We start from the raw sequence: 25,897 nt of genomic DNA, 5'->3' as shown, positions 1-25,897 counted from the left end.
AGATTGTTTCTTTCTTCCATTCTACTGAGAGGCTTTATTAGGAAAGGTTGTAATGTTTTTCATATGCCTTTTCAGCACTGACTAATGGTCGATAGACCTTTTTATACTGAAATGTCCTTGCTTTCCTAGATAAGCCTTCACTCATTTTGTTTGATGTATTTCTGGATTCTGTTGACTAATTTAGAATTTTTACATCTATTTTTATATGTAAGATGGACTCTTCTTTTTTGTATTTTTAAAAAATCAGAATTTGGTATTAAAGTTGTATTAGTTTATACAATGAAGGAGCTTTCCGTCTTTTAAAATTGTCCTTACTTGCTTAAATACTACTGGAATTATCTGTTCTGTGAAGGTTATATTTCACCTGAGTCAGTCTGATCCAGCTTCTTCCTCACTGTTACAGCCTCTTCAGGTTCTCTGTTTCTTAGGACAGTCTTAGGAGTGCAGCTAGGAAGGAAAATCCCAACTCACTTGTTAAGTTAGTTGCATGTAGTATCTTTTCTTTTTTTTTGGCCAGCACACAGGATCTTAGTTCTTGGTTCCCGACCAGGGGTGGAGCCCGTTCCCCCTGCAGTGGGAGCACCGGGCCACCAGGGAAGTCCCTGTCGGATTCGCTTAAACTCTTCATTATCTGTGTTTATGTTCCCCCATTTCTAAACTTGTACATTTTTTTGGTCTGTCTTTTCCTTAAGGAATGTATCTATTTTATTGTTTGAGGAATTGCTTTATTTCCCCCCTCTTTCTCCTTCCTACTTTTATTTTGGTTTATTTTGTTAGTTTCTTGAGTATTAAGTTCCCTTCTTTTTAGTCTTTATTCTTTAATTAAAGATGTTCTCTAAGAACACATTTTACTGTGTCCCATAGGTTGTGATAGGCTGTTTGTTTTTCATTGCTCTCTGCATAGTTTAAATTTTCAGTTTTGCTTTCCTCTTTGAATATTTGAAATCTTTGATTTAGGAATGTGTTTCCTAATTTCCAGGCTTTTTTTGGTCGTTTTACTTCTTATTTATTGGATAATGACTTCCATTTGGAGTAGAGCCACCCACCCCTCTGCCAGCCTCATGTCCATCTGCAAGAGTCAGGTTAGCCTCAGAATTTAGCCTACTCCTGACAAGACCTTCCTCCACACCCCTCTTTCCCCTCCAGATGTTCTTATCTTGCTACTGCTAGCCGCCGTAAGACCATCAGGCATCATAACCGTTTTTCCCTCTAAGTAGCCTCCACGGAAAGGCCTGGTGTGTCTTCATTTCCCAGACTTGGATCTTCGTAACCTTGTTCACCGTCTTTCCTCGCCTCCAGTGCTCACTCCTTCTCAGCTCTGTCTTCTGGGGGAGCAGAGCACTTAGCACATTTCATTGTTAATACTTTTTAAGTTGTTTGTAATCTGAGACTTGGGGATCTAGGTCTTCCTAATCTTGTTCTCCTTGGATCCTTAAAGCTTTTATCGTATCTGTCTTGATGCCCCCTCTCTGCTTATCCTCTACCCCCTCCCCCAAAATAACTAAATAGCAGATAAACCAGGAATTTTTATATTCTTTCATGAGAAGGGGGAAATTGACTTAAAGAGATTAATTAATAAGCTCTTGGCTATCGAGACCTTAGTAAGAGGGGCTGAGACTAAATCCAGCCTCCTGGCTTGGTATTCTTTTAATTACAGCACAGAAATACAACTCAGCAATGAAAAAGATCAAACAGAGATTTGAACAGAATGTCAGAAATGCTAAACATAAGAGGGAAGCAGCAAAATTAGATTTATCAGTTAATTAAATGTAAATGGGCCCAATTCTCTTAATAATTCAGATTGCCAGATTGGAGTTGAAAAGTACTTAAAAGAAATATGGAAAGGTTGAAATAAAGGGATGCACCAGTATAGAAGTAGAGGTGGTAATATAACATGATTTAAGGTAGAATTCAGGGCTAATGCACTGGACAAAATCAAATAGGATATTATGTAATGATGAAAAGCCAAATTAATTAACAAAACCGCTATAATAGTCATAAACAAGTAGGCACCAAACACAGAAGTGATATATAAAAGCAAATCTGTTTCAAACACAAGAGAAGAATTTGATGAAAATACATTTATATTAGGAGATTTGTTATATCTCTTTCATAATTAGATAGATCCAAAAGAAACAAATAAGGTCATGGGAAATAGAATAACACAGTCAAGAAATATTTTGAATGAAGAACTAATTATTTTAAAAGCCCATGGAACAGTTTTACAAAATCAGTCTTCGGCAGCAAAATAAATTGGAAAGAAGCAGAAATTTTACATGTTCTCTGATAATTTATTCTTTCAGAAAGTATTTTTGATCTATTATGTTCCAAGTAGATAGCAATATTTTTTAAATTATGATATAGTAAAATTGACTTCTTTGGGGCTATAGAGTTCTTTGAATTTAATATGTGTTATAACAAATGTATCGCAGTCAGGATACCAAACAGTTCCAACATCCAAAAGAGTTCCCCTAGTGCCATCTTTTTTCAGGCACACTTTTTCCCCGTCTCTATTCCCTGGCAGCCACTGCTAGGTCTTTATCACTATAGTTTTGTGTTTCTGAGAATGTCATATAGATGGAATAGCGTGTGTAACCTCCAACCTGAGTTTTTTCACTTAGCATGATGCCTTTGAACTGCCTCTGAGTTTTTGCGTGTCAATAGTTTGTTCCTTTTTATTGGTGGGTTGTATTCCATTTCGGAGTTGGTTAAGTCATCTGCCCATTGTAGGACATTTGGGTTGTTTCCAGTTTTTGGTGATAATAAATAGACCTGTTAAAAACATTTTAAGTACAGGATTTTACATGAAAATTAATTTTTATTTCTCCAGAGTAATTACCCAATAATGGAATTGCTGGATCATATGGTAAATGCATATTTAACTTTGGAAAACAGTCTGTCCATCTTTTTATAAAGTGGTTGTGTCATTTTACATTCCCACTAGCAGTATATTTTTTTTTTGTTTTTTTAATTTTTTTTGCGATACGCGGGCCTCTCACTGTTGTGGCCTCTTCCGTTGCGGAGCACAGGCTCCGGACGCGCAGGCTCAGCGGCCATGGCTCACGGGCCCGGCCGCTCCGCGGCATGTGGGATCTTCCCATACCGGGGCACGAACCCGTGTTCCCTGCGTCGGCAGGTAGACTCTCAACCACTGTGCCACCAGGGAAGCCCCTTTCCTGTTCTTCTGTAGCCCCATCCATTATACTTAGTATGGTCAGACTTTTACATCGTAATCATTCTAATAGGTGTGTATTGGTAATCTCATTGTGATTTACTTTGCATTCTCTAATGACTTATGATGTTGAGCATCTTTTAAAGTTCTTATTTGCTATCCATATGTATATATTTTGTGTGTGTGTGTGAAGTGTCCAAGTCTTGTTCAGTTTTTAATTGGGTTTTTTCTTATTGTTGAGCTTTGAGTTCTTTATATATTCTGCATTTAAGTCCATTATTAGATGAAATATGCTTTGTAAATGTGTTTTTCTTAGTCTGTGGCTCCTCTTGTCATTCTCTAAACAGGTTATTTCTAAAATCAGAAGTTGTTTATTGTGATGAAATCTAACTTACCAAATTTTTTCTTTTATGGATGATGATTTGTGTTATATCTTGTGCTCAACAGATGATTGCAATGATTTTCTCCCGCATTTTCCTCTAGAAGTTTTATATTTTTGTATTTTACACTAGGTGTATGGCTCATTTTTTTTTTTAATTTTCACTTATAATGTTCTTTTTTTAAAAAAATTTTATTGGAGTATATTTGATTTACAATGTTGTGTTAGTTTCAGGTATATAGCATAATGATTCAGTTATACATATACTTATATTCATTCTTTTTCAAATTCTTTTCCCATGTAGGTTATTACAGAATATTGAGTAGAGTTCCCTGTGCTATACAGTAGGTCCTTGTTGGTTATCTATTTTATATATAGTAGTGTGTATATGTTAACTCCAAGCTCCTAATTCATCCTTCCCCACTCTATGTTTCCCCATTGGTAACCATAAGTTTGTTTTTGAAATCTGTAAGTCTGTTTCTGTTTTGTAGATAAATTCATTTGTATCATTTTTTAAAAATGAGATTTCACATATGAGTGATATGATATTCGTCTTTCTCTGTTTGACTTACTTCACTTAGTATGATAATCTCTAGGTCCATCCATGTTGCTGCAGATGGCATTATTTTGTTTTTTTTATGGCCAAGTAATATTCCATTGTATATATCTACTACATCTTCTTTATCTGTTCTGCTGTTGGTGGACATTTAGGTTGCTTCCATGTCTTGGCTATTGTAAATAGTGCTGAAGTGAACATTGGGGTGCATGTATCTTTTCAAATTATGGTTTTCTCCAGATATATGCCCAGGAGTGGGACTGCTGGATCATGTGGTAGTTCTATTTTTAGTTTTTTAAGGAACCTCCATACTGGTGAGCTTTCCCAGTCATAATTTTCTTGTTTCTAGTTATGGCCTTTTCTTTTCTGCCTAGAGAAGTTCCTTTAGAATTTTTTGTAAAGCTCGTTTTGTGGTGCTGAATTCTCTGACCTTTTGCTTGTCTGTAAAGCTTTTGATTTCTCCATCAAATCTGAACAAGAGCCTTGCTCAGTAGAGTATTCTTGGTTGTAGGTTTTTTCCCTTTCATCACTTTAAGTATATCATGCCACTCCCTTCTGGCCTGCAGAGTTTCTGCTGAAAAATCAGCTGATAACCTTATGGGGATTCTTTTATATATTAATTCTTGCTTTTCCCTTGTTGCCTTTAATTTTTTTCTTTCTGTTTAATTTTTGTTAGTTTGATTAATATGTGTCTCAGCAAGTTCCTCCTTGGGTTTATCTTGTATGGGACTCTCTGTGCTTCCTGGACTTGAGTGTTTCCTTTCTCATGATAGGGAAATTTTCAGCTATAATCTCTTCAAATATTTTCTCAGGCCCTTTCTCTCTCTTCTCCTTCTGGGACCCCTATAATGCAAATGTTGGTGGGTTTAATGTTGTCCCAGAGGTCTCTAAGACTGTCCTCATTTCTTTTCATTCTTTTTTCTTTTTTATGTTCCACAGCAGTGATTTCCACTACTTTATCTTCCAGTTCTCTTGTTGTTCTTCTGCCTCATTTTTTCTGCTATGGATTCCTTCTAATGTATTTTTCATTTCAGTTATTGTATGGTTCATCTCTGTTTGTTCTTTAAATCTTCTAGCTCTTTGTTAAACATTTCTTATATCTTCTTGGTCTGTGCCTCCATTCTTTTTCTGTGATCTTGGATCATCTTTATTATTGTTACTCTAAATTCTTCTTCAGGTAGATTGCCTATCTCCACTTCATTTAATAGTCCTTCGGGTTTTTATATTGTTCCTTTGAAACGTATTTCTCTGCCACCTCATTTTGTCTGACTTTCTGTGTTTGTGGTCTCCGTTCTGCAAGCTTCAGGATCGTAGCTCTGCTTGCTTTTGGTGTCTGCCCCTGATGGGTGAGGCTGGTCATGGGGCTTGTGCAGGCTTCCTGGTGGGAGGGACTGGTGCCTGTCCACTGGTGGGTGGAGCTGGGTCTTGTCCCTCTGGTGGGCAGGGCCATGTCAAGAGGGTGTGTTTAGAGGTGGCTGTGGGCTCAGTATGACTTTAGACAGCCGTCTGCTGATGGGTGGGGGGGGCTGTGTTCCTGTCTTTCCAGTTGTTTGGTCTGAGGTGTTCCAGCACTGGAGCCTGTAGGCAGTTGGGTGGAGCTGGGTCTTGGGGTCGAGCTGGACATCTCTGAGACAGCACACACTGATTAATATTCCCTGGGCACAGGAATTCTCTGGTGGTCCAGCATCCTGAACTCAGTGCTCCCACCCCAGAGGCCCAGGCCTGACCCTATTTCCTGGCTTCTGGGGTCTCCTGAGGTCACAGCGCTGTAGGTGCTGCAGCAAAAACACCTGAGACCTTTAGGTGCAGGTAAAATGCCTCAGAGTGGTTACATACATACCTTTCACATCTTTTGTGAGATTTAGCCCTAAGTATTTTATAGGTTTTTATGTACAATGGTAGTAAATTTTTAAAAAATATTGTTTCTTTTCATTACTATTATATAGAAATACTGTTGATTTTTTTTAATGTTTATTTAGTGTCCTCCAACCTTGCTAAACTTGCTTATTCGTTCTAGGTGCTTTTTTAATCCCATAGATTCCATTGGGTTTCTACATTCTTCCTTTCCAATCTGGATGCCTTTTATTTCTTGTTTTATTGCCTTGGCTGAAGATCTCCAGTGCAGTGTTGTGATGAGAGCTGATATCCTTCTTTTGTTCCTGATATTAAGGGGAAGACATTCAGTCTCTACCACTGAGTGTGCTGTTAGTTGTATCTTTTCATAGATGCTGTTTATCAGGTTGAGGAAGTTTCCTTCTGTTTCTGCTTTGCTGAGAGGTTTCATTAGGAATGCATGTTGGATTTTGTTAAATTCCTTTTCCACATTTGTTGAGATGTTCATACGAAGTTTCTTTTTTGGTTTAAAATAGTAAAATCCACATTGATTTTTTTTCTCCCCGTGTTATGTCAACCTTTCATTTCTGAAATAACGTTACTTGGTTGTGCTGTACTGTTCTTTCACACCTATTTGGATGACTTATGGTAAAATTTTGTTTAGGATTTTCATCTATGTTCATGAGGGATATTAATCTGTAGTTTTCTTTAATTATAGTGTCTTTGTCTGGTTTTGGTATCATGGTACTGTAGAACTCATAGACTGACTAAGGAAGTACTCATTCCTCTTCAGTTTCCTGCAAGAGTTTGTTTGTAATGGATTATTATTTAAATGTTCAGTAGAATTCATTTGGGGCCTGGAGTTTTTTCATGGAAAGGTTTTATCCACAGATTTAAATTCTTTCATAGATATAGGATTCTCCAGTTATCTATTTTTTATTGTGAAACTATATATAAGATAAAATTTCCCATTTTAACCATTTTTAAGTGAATGATTCAGTGGCACTATGTTCACATTGTTTTTCAACCATCAATACTCTCCATTTCCAGAACTTTTTCATAACCTCAAACAGGAACTCCACCAGTTAAGCAATAACTCCCTCCCCCACATTTCCTCTCAGTCCCCGGTAACTTGTCCTACCTTCCATCTCTATGAATTTGCCTCTTCTATAGATACCTCGTATTAGGAGACTTATACAATATTTGTCCTTTTGTAATTTGCTTATTTCACTTAGCATAATGTGTTTAAGGTTCATCCATGTTGTAGCATATATCAGAATTTCATTCCATTTTATAGCTGTATGTATTGGAATTTCATTCCATTTTATGGCTAATAATGTTCCGTTATATGTACCTACCACATTTTGTTTATCCATTCATCTGTCCATGGACACTTGAGTTGCTTCCACCTTTTGCCTTTTGTGAATAATACTGCTGTGAACGTTGTTGAACAATTATTTGTTTGAGTTCCTGTTGTCATTTCTTTTGGGTATGTACCTGAGTGGAATTGCTACATTATATGGTAATTCTATTTTTAGTTTTTCGAGGAACTGCCAAACTATTTTTCACAGTGACTGTGCCATTTTACACTCCTACCAGCAATGCACAAGCATTCTAATTTCTTAATGTCCTTGTTAACACTTGTTATTTTTCACTTTTTTCTTTAATTATAGCTATTTTAATGGATATGAAGTAGTGTCTCATTGTGGTTTTGATTTGCGTTTCCCTAATGGATAATGATGTTGAGCATCTTTTCCGGTGCTTGTTGGCCATTTGTGTATATTATGTGGAGAAGTGTCTATTCAAATCCTTTTCCCCATTTTTGAATAAGGCTTTCTGTTGTTAAGTTATACGCATTCTTCATATATTCCAAATACTAATCCCTTATCAGATAACTGGCTTGCAAATATTTTTTTCCCCATTTTGTGAGGTTTTTTCCCACTCCCTTGACATTGCCCTTTGATGCATATAAGTTTTTAATTTTGATAAAGTCCAGTTTATTTTTCTTCTGTTGCCTGTGCTCTTGGTGTTATATCCAAAAAATCTTTGCCAAATCCTATGTCATGAAAAATTTTTCCTATCCTTTCTTCTAAGAGTTTTTAAGATTTAGTTTTTACATTTACATCTTTGATCCATTTTGGGCTAACTTTTGTATATGGTGTAAGGTTAGGGTCCAACTTCATTCTTTTGCATCTGGATATCTAGTTTTCTGAGCATCATTTGTTGAAAGGACTGGCCTTTACCTATTGAATGGTCTTGGCTTCCTTGTTGAAAATCAGTTGGCTATATATGTGAGGGTTTATTTCTGGGTTCTCTATTTATTCCACTGGTTTAAATGTCTGTAGTTAATGCTAGTACCATTGTTTTAATTATTGTAGTTTTGTAGTAAGTTTTGAAGTTTGAGTCCTCCAACTATTCTTTTTTTTCAATATTGTTTTGTTATTTAGAGCCTCTTGTAATTCTATACGAATTTGAGTGTCAGGTTTTCCATTCTGCAAAAAAAAGCTATTAGACTTTTTATTGGATTGTGTTGGATCTGTAGATAGCTTTGGGTAGTACTGTCATCTTCACAATATTAAGCCTTCCAACTCATGAACACAGCATGTCTTTCCACTTATTTGTGTCTTCTTTAATTTCTTTCAGCAGTGTTTTGTAGTTTTCAGTGTATAAATATTAAAGCTCCTTGGTTAAGTTTATTCCTGAATACTATTATTATTATGATCATCGTCATCTATTTTAAAAGTATTTTATTCTTTTTGATGCTATTGTAAATGAAATGATATTTAAAATTTTTCTTTTTGGATTGTTCATTACTAGGGTATAGAAATGCAACTGAGTTTTGCATGTTGATTTTATGTCCTGCAACTTTGCTGAATTCACTTATTAGTTCTAACAATATTTTTGTATGTGTATGGAATATAATCATTAGGATTTTCTACATATAAGAAATGTTGTCTGTGAACAGAGATAATTTTACTTCTTCCTTCCCAATATGGATGCCTTTTATTTCCTTTTCTTGCCTAATTGCTCTGGCTAGGACTTCCAGTACTCTGAGAATAGAAGTGGTAAGAGTATGCATCCTTATCTTGTTCTGATCTGTGGGGAAAAGCTTTCAGTTCTTCACCAATGAGTATGATGTTAGTTACAGGTTTTTCTTATGTATTCACTTGTGTTTTCTTCTGCATTGTCTAATCTGCTGTTAATCCCATCCTGTGTATTTTTTTTTTAATCTCAGACATTGTCATTTTCATCTCTAGATGTTTGATATGGGTTTTTAAAACCTCTCTCACGTCAGCTTAACTTTCTGAACCTGTGTGGTGTACAGTTATGTGTTTTTAATATCCTTCTTTGCTAGTTTTAACATCTTTGCTAGTTCTGAGTCAGTTTCTCTTGATTGCTTGTTTTTCTTTTGATAAGGCAGATGATTCCATTGATATGTTCTGGTTTCCCATTCATTGGTATTTCTTTACAGTGTAGTTGATATTATCTTTGGTAAATTTTCATGTCTCACTTATTGCTTGTTTCAAAGGCTTTATTGGTTATATTATCTAGTTTTAACTAACTTAACCTTCATAAAATAGGCGTGTGCCTATAAAAAGATTCCTGCAGAGGAACAGAATTGAATATTGTATTAAAAATGCAAGCCCAAATGAACAACTAGAGAAAAGCTGAAGTGACAGTTCTTCTGTGATTTTGTAATTTATGATAAGAAATATACGTTTGGTTCCTAGCACTGAACTCCGAAAACCCTTGGATTTTCTTAAGTGATAAGAATCATTAAAGATGTCTTTTGTTTTTCTTTTCTTTTTTTTTTTTTCTTTTTTGGCTGCACCACATGGCTTATGGGATCTTAGTTCCCCGACCGGGGACTGAATGAACTTGGCCCCCGGCAGTGAAAGCACCGAGTCCTAACCACTGGACGGCCAGGGAATTCCCAGCATGTCTTTTGTATTTTCATAACAAGCCTTTTTCAACTACACCTCAGTTTATGTTAATGATGTGACTTCTAGAAAGCCCCTAAGCATAGAGGCTGGTTGCCAGGAGAACCAACCATGTATTGGGTTGGCCCAAAAGTTCGTTCAGGTTTTTCTGTAAGATGCTATGGAAAACCCAAACAAACTTTCTGGCCAGCCCAATAATTAGAGGGTTGGAACTTTTCAGCCCTATCTTACCTCCCTCACTTCCAGGGTGCGGAGAGAGGCTGGAGGTTTTGTTTAATCACCAAAGGCAAATGATTTAATCAGTCCAGCCTCCATAAAAAAACCCCACAGGTTCAGAGAGCTCTGTGTTGGTGAACATGTGGAGGTACTGGAAGGATGGCATGCTTGGAGAGGGCATGAAAACTGTGTCCCTTCCCCATACCTTGCCCTGTGCCCAGATCTCTTCCCGCTGGCTGTTCCTGGGTTGTATCCTTTTATAATAAAATGAAAATCTAGTAAGTAAGTAAGTAAACTGTTTTCTTGAGTTCTTTGAGCTACTATATCAAATTAATCTAATTGAGGAGGGCTTATGGGAACCTCTGATTTATAGCCCGTTGATCAGAAGCACAGGTAACAATGTGGACTTGAGATTGGACTCTGAAATGGGGGTGTGGCAGTCTTGTGGGACTTCGCCCTTACCCTGTGGGATCTATCTTTTAACTTCAGGTAGATCATGTCAGAACTGAATTGAATTGTGGGACACCCAGCTGGTGTCCCTGGAAAGTCAAAGAATTGGTAGTTGTGGGAAAAACCCTATGTATTGGGTCACAGAAGTGTTCAGTGTTGTAGAGGAGAAACACAGGAGTGTTTTTTCCTAAACAGTCTGCTTCTATTATGAGCTCCTTGTTTGTCATCCACATGAGGAGGCTGAAAAGATAGTTTAATCAAATGTAGTGAGAAGTTGGCAAAATAAAATTTATCAGAAATATTCCCACTGCTGCCACCAATAAGGCAAATTAACAGCCACTTGCAAAACAGAAGACCCAGACTTGGTGAAGGAGCAGTCTGAGCATCTAAGAGCTAAAGAGATCAATGTCTGCACATGAGATCCACCAGAGGAACCAAGGGAGGATGAATGAGAACTGAAGGTCCTGTGTCCAGGAGAGGTACCCTTTCAGGTTGCCTGTCTCTTGACTTTGATGGTAGGACTCCAGGGGCAGTGTTTCCTGAGGGTGTTATCTGTAGCTTTCAAATCTAACATGTCAGAAGAGTAACTTGGAGACAGTTATTGATATGCAAATTATACGTATGACAGAGAAAGTCATTAGACTGCCAAGAAATATATGCAGGAAATTATAAAAGAGAAAGAGGATATTGGGGGAGGGAAGGAGAACACAAACATTCTGGGAACATTGAGTTTCTTTTCCTGGGTAGACTAGCTGGTAGCAGTCTGCCCTTGAGCAGATTTGTCTTAGGTGTGTAAGAATAGAAAAGTTCTTTCTATCTTCTCTGGAGAACCTTGAGAATTTAACTGTGGAGCATGTGTGACAGGCCGTCTCTTTGCGATGTCTACCAGTGGCCTTCATTTAGTATCTCTACCAAGTTAGAACCATTTCTTCCATCCACATTTTCTCAAGTTTGGGTGTCTTTTTTTTAAGCTATATGAGTAAAATGTAAATAATTTCATATTTTTTATAAAAATGGTGTGGCAGATTTCTTTATCTAGACCTGGTGAATACAAGATTACTTAATATATAGAATTTTTTGTTTGTTTTGCCTCAAAGAAACTACACTTAGGTTTTCCTTGGACTGTGCAATTGGCACTGTCCCTTAACTTGTGGTTGCCTGACATTCTAGGAATGACTTTATTAACTTCTTTATCACCTTAGCCCAAGACACCAAACTATTTTTTTTTAATCTTTGGCATGCAGAAAGACCTGGTGTAATGCATGTTTTGAAATGCATTTTTATTACCTAATTTGTGTGTGTAATGGATTATCAGAAATCATCCAAGAATTACTAATATATTTCCATATTGGTGACAGGTGTTCTAGGAAGCATTTAGTATTTGAGCATTTACATATATCATCTTAGTTGTGGCTGTTTTGAATGAATTGTGATAAGCTAAAATCTTTTGAAAGTTTCTTTCCAAGTGTCTTGAGTTAATGTTTTCCCTCTGGCCAGTGGGATAGACTGCACATTATTTTTGATACTCTTTTAAGACATGTGGGCAGTTACTGTTCATTTAAGCCAGATGGCATGTGTCAAGTCCTTTTCCAGGGCAGGGAGAGGTTTTGGGGGCTGCTGTAGTAGAGCCCAGTATGACTTCTTACGGAACTTGTCTTCTCTTCATATAAATCAGTACATACAGATTTCACTGCACTTCGAGCACTCCTCTTTAACTTATGAAGATTCTTAAAGGATTGGGCATGAACATTTTTTGTGTGTAAATTCTCTTTTTGCAATTGTGCAGTAGCAAGTGATTATTGATAAGGTTATATAAAATGAATAGTTTTTTAGGATAAAAACAAAGAATTCTTAAGGCAAGAAAAGAGGGGCCCTTTTATAATTTTACCAGTCTTCCAAGCTGCCCACAGCCAGAATCTGACTTAGGGTGTTGGCCAGCTGTGGACAACGCTCCTAATAATAGCTTAGGGGGCCCTGGGAAAGTGCCCCGACGCACAGTCAGCCAGAGATCTTCTCTACATCAGTACGGTGAACTCTAGCTCTTGGCTTTTAATGTGCAGGGTCGATCACCACCTTACCCCTTACACTTTCATTTTTTTCAATAAAACGTTTGCTTTTTCAAGAAGTACAGGTAGGTGAATAAATTTTACAAGCATTTGGTTTTCATTTTTCTCGATTAAATTCTAAGCTGCTAAACTTTAGTGACACTTTTTCTTTTATCTTCACATCCATAACTAAGAATTCGGATGTGAATTTGGGCATTTAATAAAGTGGCTTTTCTGTTTCTTCATTTTCTTGGTAACTGATTTAAAATGTATGTTTTACTGGAATTCTTATCAAAATTTTCATTTTTCCAAGGTGTTGACTTTAAGGTGAAAACAATTTCAGTGGATGGAAATAAGGCTAAACTTGCAATATGGGTAAGAATTTTTAAAATGTATTCTGTGTAAATATTAAACTTGTACTTTTTGAAGAAGCAGAAATTGATGTGTGTAGTGTTCTAGAGGTGAATGAGCAATGTGTGTTTAATAACTTGGGAGATTTGATGTTCATTAAAGGATAGACATAAATAGTTATAATTCTGTAATCAGGCAGAGACTTGTTTTACTTACTCAGATTTTTAAAATATATAATCCCTTCAGAATATTTGAAAACAGAGTATTAAAAAAATCATCGTCTGCCAGAGAGAATCATTGTTATTGAATGTGTTTCTTTAAAGTTTTAAAAAGACAACCTACTCTGAACTAATGCTAAAGGCAGTTGTTGGGGAGAAGGGAATGAAGTGATAGAAAAAATGATTTTTCATGTTTGTTAGTGTAAATATAAAATTTGAGCTTTCCAACTTTGGATTTTTTTTTAATACTGACACCGAGTGTTTACTTACTAGCGTCTTTTCATTTGCCTGTTAACCCAATGAATGGTTCTGATCCGCATTCTCTGCTAATTAGACCTCTTCCTGGTAGTGCTGAATAAGGTAGCACTAGCTGCCGGAACGTCCAGGTTACTCAGTCTGCGTCTGTCTGCTTCTCTTTCTGCCTCTCCTTCCTTCCTTCCTATCTCTGTCTCTCCATCTAAGTATGATTGCTTATATATTGAATATATTACATATAAAATTTATAAAAATATACTCATAAGCTAATTCCCACATATGCTATAGTTAAGTATCTAAGTATATTTTTATAACATGATAATAATATTAGGACTGGTCTGCAGTCATCAAATTGAGTCATATTTCGGTGGCTAAGTAGTAAATGCTGGCTGGGTGGGTGTCAATTACAGATTGAAACAGCAAGTGTTCATGCATTGTATGATCTCATTCATGTTAATGGCATTCTCTGAATGGCACACTATTTCTCACACACATTTTATTCCAAATGACTGTGTGTCTTATGTTTTTTTGGTCAATTTTTTTCTAAGATACAATGCTTTATATGATTGGTAGCCTGTTTGTCCCTTCCCCAAAATATGTTTAATATCAATCAGTACAGTAATGTCTAACAAGAAACAATTTGGAAAATGTTGGACTAGACCACAGTAAAATATATATTGAAGTTTAAGAATGCTCCCTTCTTTCCGAACTGAAGTGGAGCCTGATTTTCCATGTTTTTCTTGTTTGATTTATTACCTCTTCTGCCGTTGCTCCTGCTGTGACATATACAATTTAGAATAGGATCTGAGGCTTGATGGTTGCTGTGAGATCTTACTTTCATACAAGAGGTTTTTTGTTTGTTTGTTTTTAATTTAGTTTCTAGTTCCTGCTCAGTAAAAAGGTTGGCAGGTGTTACTGAAGTGACATCTTTATCATAGGCTTATAAATATTTTTTAAGTAAGAGAGGCTTCTCCTGACTGCAAGGATAATATAGTTTCATTCTAAAAAGGATAATCAAAATGGTATGAAATTAATAGAGAAGAAAGTTCATCTTTAACCAATGTCTGCATTTTAGTGAACATCCTATAAAATATGTCAGACACATGCACATTGTTACACGTGTTGTATATGCAACTTTCTGAAAGAAAGGATTCACCTGCTTGTCACCCTCCCCCCAACACACTGTGTACATTATTCTGCGTCAATAAATATAGAAGTACATCAGTTTAAATGACCATCTTAAGATATTTACACCGTTAATAGTTTTTCACAAAGATCAGAAGTGCTGTGATGAGCATACTAATTTTTACATCTGTGTGTACTTGTCCAGTTACTTTACAGTGTATACTTAGAAGCTGAATTATTGTCTCAAAGAATATGAAGACTTAACATTGGGGTATAGGAAGAAGGTCTTCTGTACTATATATTGTTAATCTTTCTCATTTTTGCCTTTCTGAGTAATAATTTTTCACTTATATTTGCATTTCTTTTGATTAGTGAGATTTTTTCTTACATATTTATTGATTATATTTTAATGAATTTTCTTATATGCTTTGCCCTTTTTATATTAGCTTTCATCTTTTTCATGATTAAAGTCTTTATATAATAAAAATACTAGCTTTTTGTCATATGCCACATTTTTTCCACTCTGTCATTTGTCTTTAAAATCTTATTTAAGAGGAGTTGGGCTTCCCTAGCGCGCAAAAAGAAAAAAAAAAAAAAAAGAAAAAAAAAAAAAAAGAGGAGTATACATTAATGTTCTTGTGTGTGTGTGTAATATGTCATATACTGCAGATTTTTTCCCCTAGTTTGTCATTTACTTTCAAATCTTGTTGAGGATGAGTGGGGGGGGGGCGGGGAGAGAGCATGGTGTTGGGGAGGGGTGTTCTTGCCATACCAAGGGTTCAGTATTTACATGATTAAATCAGTTATTTTCTTCATGCACCTGAGTGTCATGTCATATTTAGGAAGGCCTTCTCACTCAGGATTAGAAATATATGAATCTACTTCATGTAAATAAAATCGGCTCCTCTCCCACTTGGATGCTCCTTCTAGGATTATTCAAATAGAATAGTCAGGCCCAGCCCTGCCTCCTGTGCCCCCGAAAGTGCGGCACACACATCATGACCTACTTGGCACCCACCTCTGAGGTGGTTCTTCTCTACATCCTTCCCTCACTTCTACTCCCCACATTCTGTCATTTAGCCTTTCTAGATCCTTTCCAGCTTTGTCCGTTTCTGTCTTTAATAATCCTCTCTTCTCCCATCAGAAAATAAAACCACATACAATAAGCTCTGCTTCCTTTATCTTACAAAGATGTTATTACTTACTGCAAATTCCTGTTTTGAAGGCAAGCAAAGATCTAACTTCTGACTATTTAAACATAAAAATTTTATAGTCATTATAAATTCTGATCCATCTGAGCTTCTGCTTGCCCCGTAGCTAAACTCACTCTTACAACCATGGGACTGGCAGTTGTTAACATTTGATATACGTCTTTACTTTTCTTCAGGTTATTTTACATTAGCAGACTGCAAACTTTTTCTTAAAAGACTGGAAAATATTTACTTCAACCCCAAGGTGGGCCGTACAGCAGTACATAAGTGAATGGGCCTGGCTCTGTTCCAGGGAAACTTTATTTAATAAAAACATATAATGAAACAGGTGGTGGGCTGAGGCAGCAGTTTAGCAACTGCTGCTTTGCTTAATCTTAGGTAGATTTGAGCCACAGTCCGAGGATGGTAGAAAGAAGACAGAAGGAACCAGGCCCAGAAGAAGAGACTTGTTAATTAGTTTACTCCTTTTTTCAACAAAAGTTGAGCAACTATTCTGTGGCAGGAATTTCTCTGGGCTCTGGGGTTAAACTGGTGATTGAGCAGATGTGGTCCCTTCCTTGTGAAATTTACATTTCCTAGCTTGTGTACGTCTTATATTCATGACCCCTAATATGAGTCAGAAATGTAATAAGGAGTGGTTTGGTTTTAATGCATTTTCCTGAAAGAAAATACATAGAAAACATTTTTAAAAGTACAACCTAAAAATTGCCTACTTAAAATAAAACACCCCTGTAATTCTCTTTAAATCACTGGTTCTCAACCTTGATTCTGTGTCAGAATCACCTGGTGGGAAGAGTATTAAAACTTCTGTCATACCCTCGTTAAGTCAGAATCTTCATGGGTTCAAGCAAGGCGTCTGTATTTTTCATTTCCCAGGAAATTTTATTGTGCCACCGGAGTTGAGAACCATGGCCTTCAATGAAATGGGTTTCATGTGTGATAAAAATCTTAAATTCAAAATTGTAGAAAACCTATACTTTGTTACATTTTTTCTAGAGATGAGGCAGTATTTGTTAGTTTTTATGTTACATTTGTCAGTAAAAAACAACATGTCTTACTTAAATTTTAAGTTTTAAATGAGCTTGATATTTTAATAATGCTGTTCAACTTTCTGCTCTTAAGTTAGTATGTTGAAGGTTTTTATTTATACTTTTGTTTAATAATAATTGATTGCCACTTTTAGGATACTGCTGGTCAAGAAAGGTTCAGAACATTAACTCCCAGCTATTATAGAGGTGCACAGGGTGTTATATTAGGTAAGGTTTTACTTTAATATACCGTTTAAAAAATATTGTTTTATTACTGGGGAATTTCTAATTTTCCTTGTTTGTGAAGGTCAATAAGTTTTTGTTTCATTTTTCTTTAGGGCTACTTTTATGTGACTTGAAGTTATATTAACTTCATGTAATATTAATGAATATTTAAACTTTTAAAATTTTGTTTCAGCCCTTTGTCTAGCAATTTAAAAATAAAGATCAGAAACATGTACTAAGGAGTGGTTTGGATTTATGCATTTTCCTGAAAGAAAATACATAGAAAACATTTTTTAAAGTACAACCTAAAAATCGCTTACCTAAAATAAAACACCCCTATAATTTATCTGGTTTAAAAGCGCGTGTTGCTGAGGACATAATTGAGGACCAGTCCTCCTGTCATTGGTCTGTCTTAGAGTATTACCAGAAACCAGTCTTCAGTCAGCAGCTTACGAATATTTACTGCCAGATTATAAAAGGCGGCGAGTGTTGGTTGCTTAGCGGAATCTGTTTTATTAGTCTTGAAAAATAGCACAAAGCACTTAGTACTGTTGATTTATAATCACACGGAACTTAAAAGCCAAGTGTGGATTTTCAATATAATTTATTGAAAAGTGCTTGTTCTTAATATTCCTGAGAAACTGTTTAAAATGAATATTGATCAATTGTAGGGAGAAATCTCTTTTTATAGATCAGGACTTGTGAGACTTTGATTTCATTTCTGTTAACTTGACAGTGACTCTCATAGTTTTGGTTCAGCATCTCCTAAGTTTAGAAAACACTTTAAATTAATAAGCTCTTTATTTAGTAAAATGCAGAGTGATGTGAGATGAAAGTGAAAACAGGAAGACGATCAGGTTTCCACCCACTAACTTTACATATTTTTTTCAAATTTTCAAATTCTGGTCCTTGTGAGAAATAAAATAACAGGGTCATAGATGCTGAAATTTATGTAAAATTTTTTGGTATTTTGCCACAGATTTGAATCTAAACACCTTTTGGTTTTCAGACAGACTTTTTTTATTGTTATAAATGGAGACACAGCTGTTGTTTTGCTTAATTTTCAGTTATCACATAGGATATAATTTCATTTCTCTCACAACATACGTAAATAACTTTGAATTATGTATGTAAATGCATATATTTTTTTAAAAAATACACTTGTTTCTTCCATCTGGATCAGTAGGCACTGATTTTTAAGCATTGAAGGCTTAAAAAACAGACTTGTCTGTATAGTAATGTCAGTTCCTAGTACATATCAGAAATGTAATGTCATTGTTTCTTACTTTTGATATTTATTTAATAAATTATTCTTTTTATTTCAGTTTATGATGTCACAAGAAGAGACACCTTTGTTAAACTGGATAATTGGTTAAATGAGTTGGAAACATACTGCACGAGAAATGACATAGTAAACATGCTAGTTGGAAATAAAATTGATAAGGTGAGAAGTCAGACACTTGGCAGCTTGGTTCTGTATTTTGGTAGCTTTTCTTAATCTTTGATTTATCTTTTAGGAAAATCGTGAAGTTGATAGAAATGAAGGCCTGAAGTTTGCACGGAAGCATTCCATGTTATTTATAGGTAGGTGTGTGAATCTTTATCTTTTCATTATTAATGAAGAGTTTTTAAATGGAGTTTCTGTTACACTGTTCTCTTTATGAACCATAAAATGTGTGTATATAGCTCATGGTTGTCTTGTGCTATAAAACTAACCAACTGTAGAACCAGGTTCCTTATTTTTCTTTCTGTGAAAAACAATAGGATCTCACATCATGTGAAGCCTTACAGAACACAGTCACACCATTCCTCTCCTTCAGGAAAGCCAGGAACCCAGCCCTGCAGTCGCACCTGCTGGTTCATGTGCTGGCAGCAGTGGCACCACCTGAGAGCTTGTTAGAAATGCTTCATTTCAGACCCTGGCCCAGTTTTTCTGAATTAGAATCTGCATTTGAGAAAGATGTTCATGTGATCCGTATGCACGTTAATATGTGAGAAGCACGGTAGAGCAAGTGTTGGCAAATACAACACGGGCCAGATGTGGCCCCACTGTTTGTATGGGAACACACTGCCCGCTCATCTGCGTTGCTGTCTGTGGCTGCCTTTGTGCTTCATGGCAGAGTTGTCATTACAGTGGAGGCAGTATGGCGTCAAAGCCTAAAATACTTTCTCTCTAGCCACTTACAAGAAGACGTTTGTTGACCCCTTGTCTGGCATAGTGGACTGGCTCTACCAGTTGGGAGCTTTTAAAAATTATACTCTCTGGGCCTTACTTATCACAGGTCTGAAACAGAGCCTCGAAGGCAGTTTATAAGAAACACCCTAGTTGATTCTGATGTGAAGCCAGCCTTAGGAATTACTGTTTTAGCTATTCTTCTGTATTAGAACCCAGTAGGAATCAGGAAATGGAAATGGGAGAACATCACATATAAAGAGAAGTGGGGTGGTATAAGTGGAAGGTATAGGGAATTTTAGAAAGGGATTGAGTAGTATCTCTACTGCTTACTTGCTAGGTGTCTTTCATTTCTATATGTTAGTTTGTTCAATTAATATTTATTGAACACTGAGGATACAACAGTGAACAAAATGGTCCAACTTCCTGTCCTCAGGGAGTTTACATTCCAGGCAGGGAAACAGACTTGTATAAGTAAGTAGTGCTATGCAGGAAATAAAACATAGTAAGGGGAGAGGGAATGACCAGGGTGGGAGGTAATAAGGAAAAGTTCTTTGAGAGAGTGCCGTTTGAGCAAGAATTCGTGGTATGAAGATCAAGACGGAGAGCATCTCAGGCTGAGAGAATAACAAGTATTTCCTGAGGTAGGAACCAGCTTAGTGTGTCTGAGCAACAGGAAGAAAGCTGTGGGCTGGAGCAGAGTGTGTGCTGGAGGAAAGGGTGGTGATGATGGGACAAGAGATCTTAAAAGGTCATGTTGGACCTCCTAGGATATGGTAAAGAAGTGAATTTTATTCTAAGCAAGGTGGAAAGCAAGGGAGTAGTGCTGTGATTTGAAAGTCTTTTAAAGAGACTCATTTGTGTGGCAAATGGCCCATGAGAAGCAGAAGCAAGAGGCTGGTTATTCTCTTACAGTGGCCTAGATGAGGGGTGCTGGTGGCGCTGACTGTGGTGGCAGTCATGGCTGGTGGGAAGTCGGCAGATCCAGGAGACGCTTTGAGGGTAGTGCTGACAGCACATAGGTTGGGTGTGGAGGATAAGGGAAGAGAGCAGTCAGGATAAGTTCAGATCTCTGGCATGAGCAGCTGGGTGAATGGTGGTGCCGTAACTGAGATGTGGAAGTCTGAGAAGAGAACAGGTTTAGGCAGAGGAACAGGGAACCAAGAGTTCTGCTTAGACGTAAGACCTGTCTTTCAGACAACCAGTGGACATCGTGGTCACTGGCATTTAGGTGGCATTTAAAGTCATGGGATTGGAGCAATCACTACAGGAAAAACTGGATAGAAAAGGGCTGACGATTGAACGCTGGAGCACTCCAGCAATCAGAAGTCAGCAGAAAGAGGAGGTGCCAGCAAGTAAGGCTGCGAAAGATACGCCAGTGAGAGAGGAGGTGCCAGCAAGTAAGGCTGCGAAAGATACGCCAGTGAGAGAGGAGGTGCCAGCAAATAAGGCTGCGAAACATACGCCAGTGAGAGAGGAGGTGCCAGCAAGTAAGGCTGCGAAAGATACGCCAGTGAGAGAGGAGGTGCCAGCAAGTAAGGCTGCGAAACATATGCCAGTGAGAGAGGAGGTGCCAGGGGTGTTCAGTGTCCTGCAGGCCACGTGAACCAAGTGTTTAAAGGAAGAAGGCGGTCGGCCGCATCAAATTCTGCAAGGGGTCAAATGAGAAAAGGACATTGGATTTGACAAAGCAGAGGCTTTGGTAGTCTTGAAAAGAATAGTTTCCATGGAGTGGTGGGAACAAAAGTCTAAGAAGAGTAGTTTGAAGAAAATTTTGAGATAAAGTGGAAACAACTTATATGGACAACTCTTTGTGACAGTTTTGAGAGAGTAGAGAAACTAGGTGGCTACTGGAGGAGGTGTGGGCTGGAGGGCAGGTTGGTTGGTTGGGCGGGTGGGTGTTTAATGAGACGGACAATAATTTTGGTGGGTTTGAAGCTGACTGATATAATCCAGTAGAGAGGGCACATGATTTTTCAGTGAATGAGAAGGGATGGGATCCCGGGAACTAGACAAAGCGGGGGCTCGGACAGCAGCCGGGATGGTTCACCTGTTGTAACAGGAGTGAAGGCAAAGCCTAAGGATACAGATGTGGGTGGGCTGGTAACCCTGTTAGTGGGATGATCAGTAATTCTTGCCAGGTTGTTTCTGTTTTTCTCAATATAGAGCTAGATCATCAGCTGAGGTAGAGGAGCTTTAAGATGACGGAATAAATAGTCATCTCAGACTGGACAAAAAGGTAGTCACTGGGGAAATACAGGATTGGGGAGCAGGGCTAAGTGCCCACATGCGTCTCATGAACATAAATTTAAAATGGGACTACTGTTCATGGTTGTATGTCATTTATCCAACCACCTATGGCTGCTGGGTCACAGGCACAGAGCAACCAGATTGTTTAACTTAGAGCCTAGATTTTCGTATTCTGAAATGGGAATGATACCTGCTTCAGGGGCTAATTTTAAGAACTAAAAAAATTAAGGAAAGAACTTTGGCGTAGTATTTGAGTAGGGCTTTAAAATTTACAACTCTATCACAAAATCTTGGGCTTATATACCACTAGTCTTCTGGATAGAATTTAAATAGCTCAACTTTGAGAGTTGCAGGAAATTCGCTAATCTTAAACCTGTGGGGAGAGATTTGGCTTTTTATATATCATCAGCTGATACTTCTGCGGTAATAGTTTTCCAGAAAAACGTAGAAATATGATCAGAAGAGAATATACTCTGACATTTTTCCTTGAATTTCAGAGGCAAGTGCAAAAACCTGTGATGGCGTACAGTGTGCTTTTGAGGAACTTGTTGAAAAGATCATTCAGACGCCTGGACTGTGGGAAAGTGAGAACCAGAATAAAGGAGTCAAACTGACACACAGGGAAGAAGGGCAAGGAGGAGGGCCCTGTGGTGGTTACTGTTCTGTGTTATAAACTCTGGGGAACTCCATCTCTTGCATATTTGATCAGATAATGTCATCTTTCTGTATATAAACTCTTTAACTGCTATTTTAGGGTCCTTGCAGTTTGCACATATTTGTTTTGTATCATGGCAGTAAATATTTGCAAGAAATCCCACTTATCGACTTTTCCAGGTAAAACATTATGGTAAGCATGCACAGTTTGCAATCTGCAGTTTTTTATGTAACATAAAATAGGTGTACCTTTATAAGTACATTTGATTTTATGATTTACATTCATCATGTGATTTTTTTAAAAATCCACTTATCTAGTGTATGTTGATACAAGGTCTATTTCTGGTGTCCTTTTCATTTAAATACTCATCAATTACTGAATTAATTGGTATGTAGAACTCCTAGGACCCCTGGGAGATATACAGGTATCATCAAACCTGGCAAATTTCCCTTCAGAAATAACAAAGAGCATATGATTCCGTAACTTTTCTAGGATGTTTGTGGATGGATTCTCTTTTAGTACTAAGCAAAATTCTCTTTACAGGATGTAGTCCAGGCCAATTTATAATTAAATCTCTGTTTGTTCTGATGATGCTTCTAAAATAGCATCGATATGTTAAAGAAGTTTGGTCTTACTTTTAATTTAGTTCAAGAGTAGCTCAGTTGCTTAACTGGAGTTTTAATTCTGTGATATGTACATGGGATTCATGACCCTTTGTGCAGCATTTTTGCTTATGTGGTGTTTGACAGGATAGCAATAAGGTTTCCCCCCATTTTCTTTTCAGAAGGACAGGAATGGTGTGTTTACATAACTCATGTAGTACTTTTACCACCTTTAGAAACAACACCTTTTCCCATAAATGTTGGTGGTGTTTGTGCAAGCACTTCAGTTGTAGCTTGTGTAATGTTAATGAATATCTGTATCTTATGACTTCCATAAATGGCTAGTTGATACTCAAAAGCCTACTTCTGTGTTTTGAGGGTTGGGGGAAAACACACTAAATTATAATTTGAGGAAGGCGTATTGCTTCCAGATGTTGATGTGTGTGGGAAAATACTGTTGCAATGAAAATCTTGGTAATTTACTGTAACAAGTAGCCAATACTTTATCAAAACCAACTTGTACAGACTAATAAATCTTTTCCACAGTATTCAGTTTTCTAACCTCTTGCTGTTGTACACTGTATATTTTTTCACTCATATATTTAATTTACATTGATCTCTGCTATTTTAAGCCTCCAGATAAGTAATTTGTCCTTTCAGGCAGGTACTCTAATACCCCTCAGTAAGATTAATAAGAAATATTAATTTCTGGGCAGTTTGTTCTCTGTATACAGGTGCAAATGATAAACATTTTTGTGGGTCACCTTTGCAATATGTGTGATAATGGGCTGAAATGTACATCTTCACATAAGAAAACCTTACATTCTACGTGGTTCACACTTGTTAGACTACATTTGATTAAAGGTTTTCTGCATTATGTATGTTTTTACTAAATATGAAACATATACTACTTTAATGTTGGAGAAAGATAGCTAACACATGTACTTAACGATTTGTTGTTACATTAGAACTGTAGATTTGTATATTTATGTAGTTTCTGTATTGACACTTCTGTTTATTGCTTTTTGCTCCTTGAACTATATAATACTCTTTCTGTGCATTGGATTGTCTTGACTTGGTCAGAATTTGGATACATATGAGTCACTTAACTTTTAACAACTAATTTTGTTTGATTTATATTGTAACCTTTATAGTGTTTAAATAAATATAGGCTGCTTTCCCTAGATGCATTTGTGCAGGAAGTATTATACATTTCCCTATTACTCTCATCAGCTGAGGAAGTCCTGAATACAGTGTTATTCACATTGTCACTATTTTGTTGCAAGCTTCTTGTTTCATAGTGTAGGTTTTCTAAGTGACGTAGTAGTAATATCTAAAATTAGTCACTTAACAGGATTTTGTCAGTTCTTCCGTTTCTCAGTCATTTGTAGTAGTTTTAAAGTGCCTTTTGCAGATGGAGAAAATCAGAACAATTAGAATATAGTGTTTTGAGTCTGGGAGTACTGAGATAGACCTAAACAAAAAAATAACTTCAATTTATATTAACAGTAATAGTTAACATTTATTGAAAGCTTACTGGGTGTCAGGTCCAGTTCTAAGTGCTGGATTATCTCATTAAACCTCACAGCAACCTTAAGAGATTGGTTGGTACTGCCATTATGCCCATTTTAAAGATGAGGATAATGAAACATAGATAGGTTAAGTAACTTCCCAAAGATCACAGAGCTAGTCAGTGATGGAGCTGGATTCCAGTCAAGGCATTTTCACTCCTGAGTCCGTACTCTTAACCACCGCTCCCTTTGCTACGGCTAGTTTTTGTTTTAACATAGCAGGTTTATCATTCTTTTGTTATGTGTAATAGAAGCTTTTCAGGTTTTTTGGTTACAGAGTAAATCCCATTGATGTAAACCAACTGTGTAAATCATTTGACCAGAGTAGGTGGTCTCTTAGTGAAAATCTTTGACTTAGTAAAGGTACAAAATCAGGGGACTTAGGGCACCTTAATTTCCTATTTGTAATTGGATATGGGAAAAGTTATTAAATCTGGGAACAGCCTTTCGGCTCAAAATTGAAATCTAGGGGATGTTTTCATTTCAAGTACTCAGTTGCCATCTATAAATTCACACTTGGCTTTCTAACTGAATGCAGTGGAATTGGACTTGATTTTGATTTATTGTAATTTGCATACTTGAAATATACATGATTACATGATTCTGTTTTAAGTGTAGGATAGCACAAACCTACCTCATATCTATAATGTCTTTAAATACAGTTTAATATATATTTTTTCTAACTGATTTTCAAGTGAACTGGGATAATCCTCCAGATCCAATAGCTTGTAGGTCTTTTCAGTATTCAAGCATTATGCTTCTATATTTTGGGGTCCATTTCATCAGTCATACTTATGAAGTTTTTGCGTCCTTCATTTATTTTCCCTTGTTAGAGATAGGAATAAAAGCATTTAATCAGTTTTAGAAGATATTATACTAGTTCTGACCCCAGCTATGCTGAGGGTAATCAACTATAGATTTCATCTTGGGTTTTGTCTGGTAATGTTGAAGGAAGAGAATAGAAAGAAATAAGCTGAGTCAACACTTGGAGCTAAGGAATATAGATTTACCCAGGAATCTCCGTTTTTATTATCATTTTTAATGGGAACATCTATCAGGCTAGAGGAAAAGAAACATGCTCAACTTCTGTTACATTATGGGCTTTAAATTTTACTGTTTGTTGCTAGCTTTTTGTTTCATATTTAGGACTCAGTAACATTTCTGGTAGTGGTATAAAGTTTGCTTCAGTGCCTCTTAGTTACAACTGTTTTGTCACAAACGTTTCCAATAGTACTGTGAGCTTCTGTTCTCACAGGAGCTGCCCCCTCACCATCTCTCTCTCACACACAAAAGCAATGTTTCTTTTTCTTTTATTAACCTGATAAACAATAAACTATGTAATTTTATTTGTATTTCTTTGATTACTAGTGTGGTTGGGCACTTTTAATATTTTATTGGATATTTGTATTATTTTCTTTTATTCCTTGTTCATGTTATGTTGTGCTTGCCCATCTGGCATCCACCACCCACTTTTTCTTTGGATAACTGCCCTCCGTCATCACACATGCAGTTTGGATGGGATTGTCGCACCTTCAGCTCTGGAGCTGACGTGGTTATCTTTAACCAGTGCCACTTCCCCCCCAGTCCCCACAGTAAATGGTTCAGATGAGGCTACTTAGTTATAAGATGTTTGCTGAGGCT

General features: G+C 36.8%; 1 protein-coding gene across 3 annotated transcripts in view; it reads left to right on the top strand.

The window, feature by feature from the left end:
• Window positions 1-23,869, top strand: part of RAB18 (RAB18, member RAS oncogene family) — a 32,990-nt gene extending 9,121 nt beyond the window's left edge. The window contains exons 3-7 of one of the 3 annotated variants that reach the window (XM_007470912.1): window positions 12,906-12,967; window positions 16,936-17,008; window positions 18,331-18,449; window positions 18,523-18,589; window positions 21,926-23,869. In XM_007470912.1, the coding sequence (XP_007470974.1) occupies window positions 12,906-12,967; window positions 16,936-17,008; window positions 18,331-18,449; window positions 18,523-18,589; window positions 21,926-22,101 (497 nt within the window). In that variant the 3' untranslated portion in view covers window positions 22,102-23,869. The remainder of the gene's footprint in view (window positions 1-12,905; window positions 12,968-16,935; window positions 17,009-18,330; window positions 18,450-18,522; window positions 18,590-21,925) is intronic. The other 2 variants (XM_007470913.1, XM_007470914.1) reach the window with 2 other exon arrangements.
• Window positions 23,870-25,897: the final 2,028 nt, after the last annotated feature.

This window comes from Lipotes vexillifer, unplaced genomic scaffold (assembly GCF_000442215.2).
Source record: "Lipotes vexillifer unplaced genomic scaffold, Lipotes_vexillifer_v1.1 scaffold439, whole genome shotgun sequence".
Taxonomy (NCBI): domain Eukaryota; kingdom Metazoa; phylum Chordata; class Mammalia; order Artiodactyla; family Lipotidae; genus Lipotes; species Lipotes vexillifer.
The sequence above is the reverse complement of the archived record's forward strand: the minus strand, read 5'-3'. Positions and strand labels throughout refer to the sequence as shown.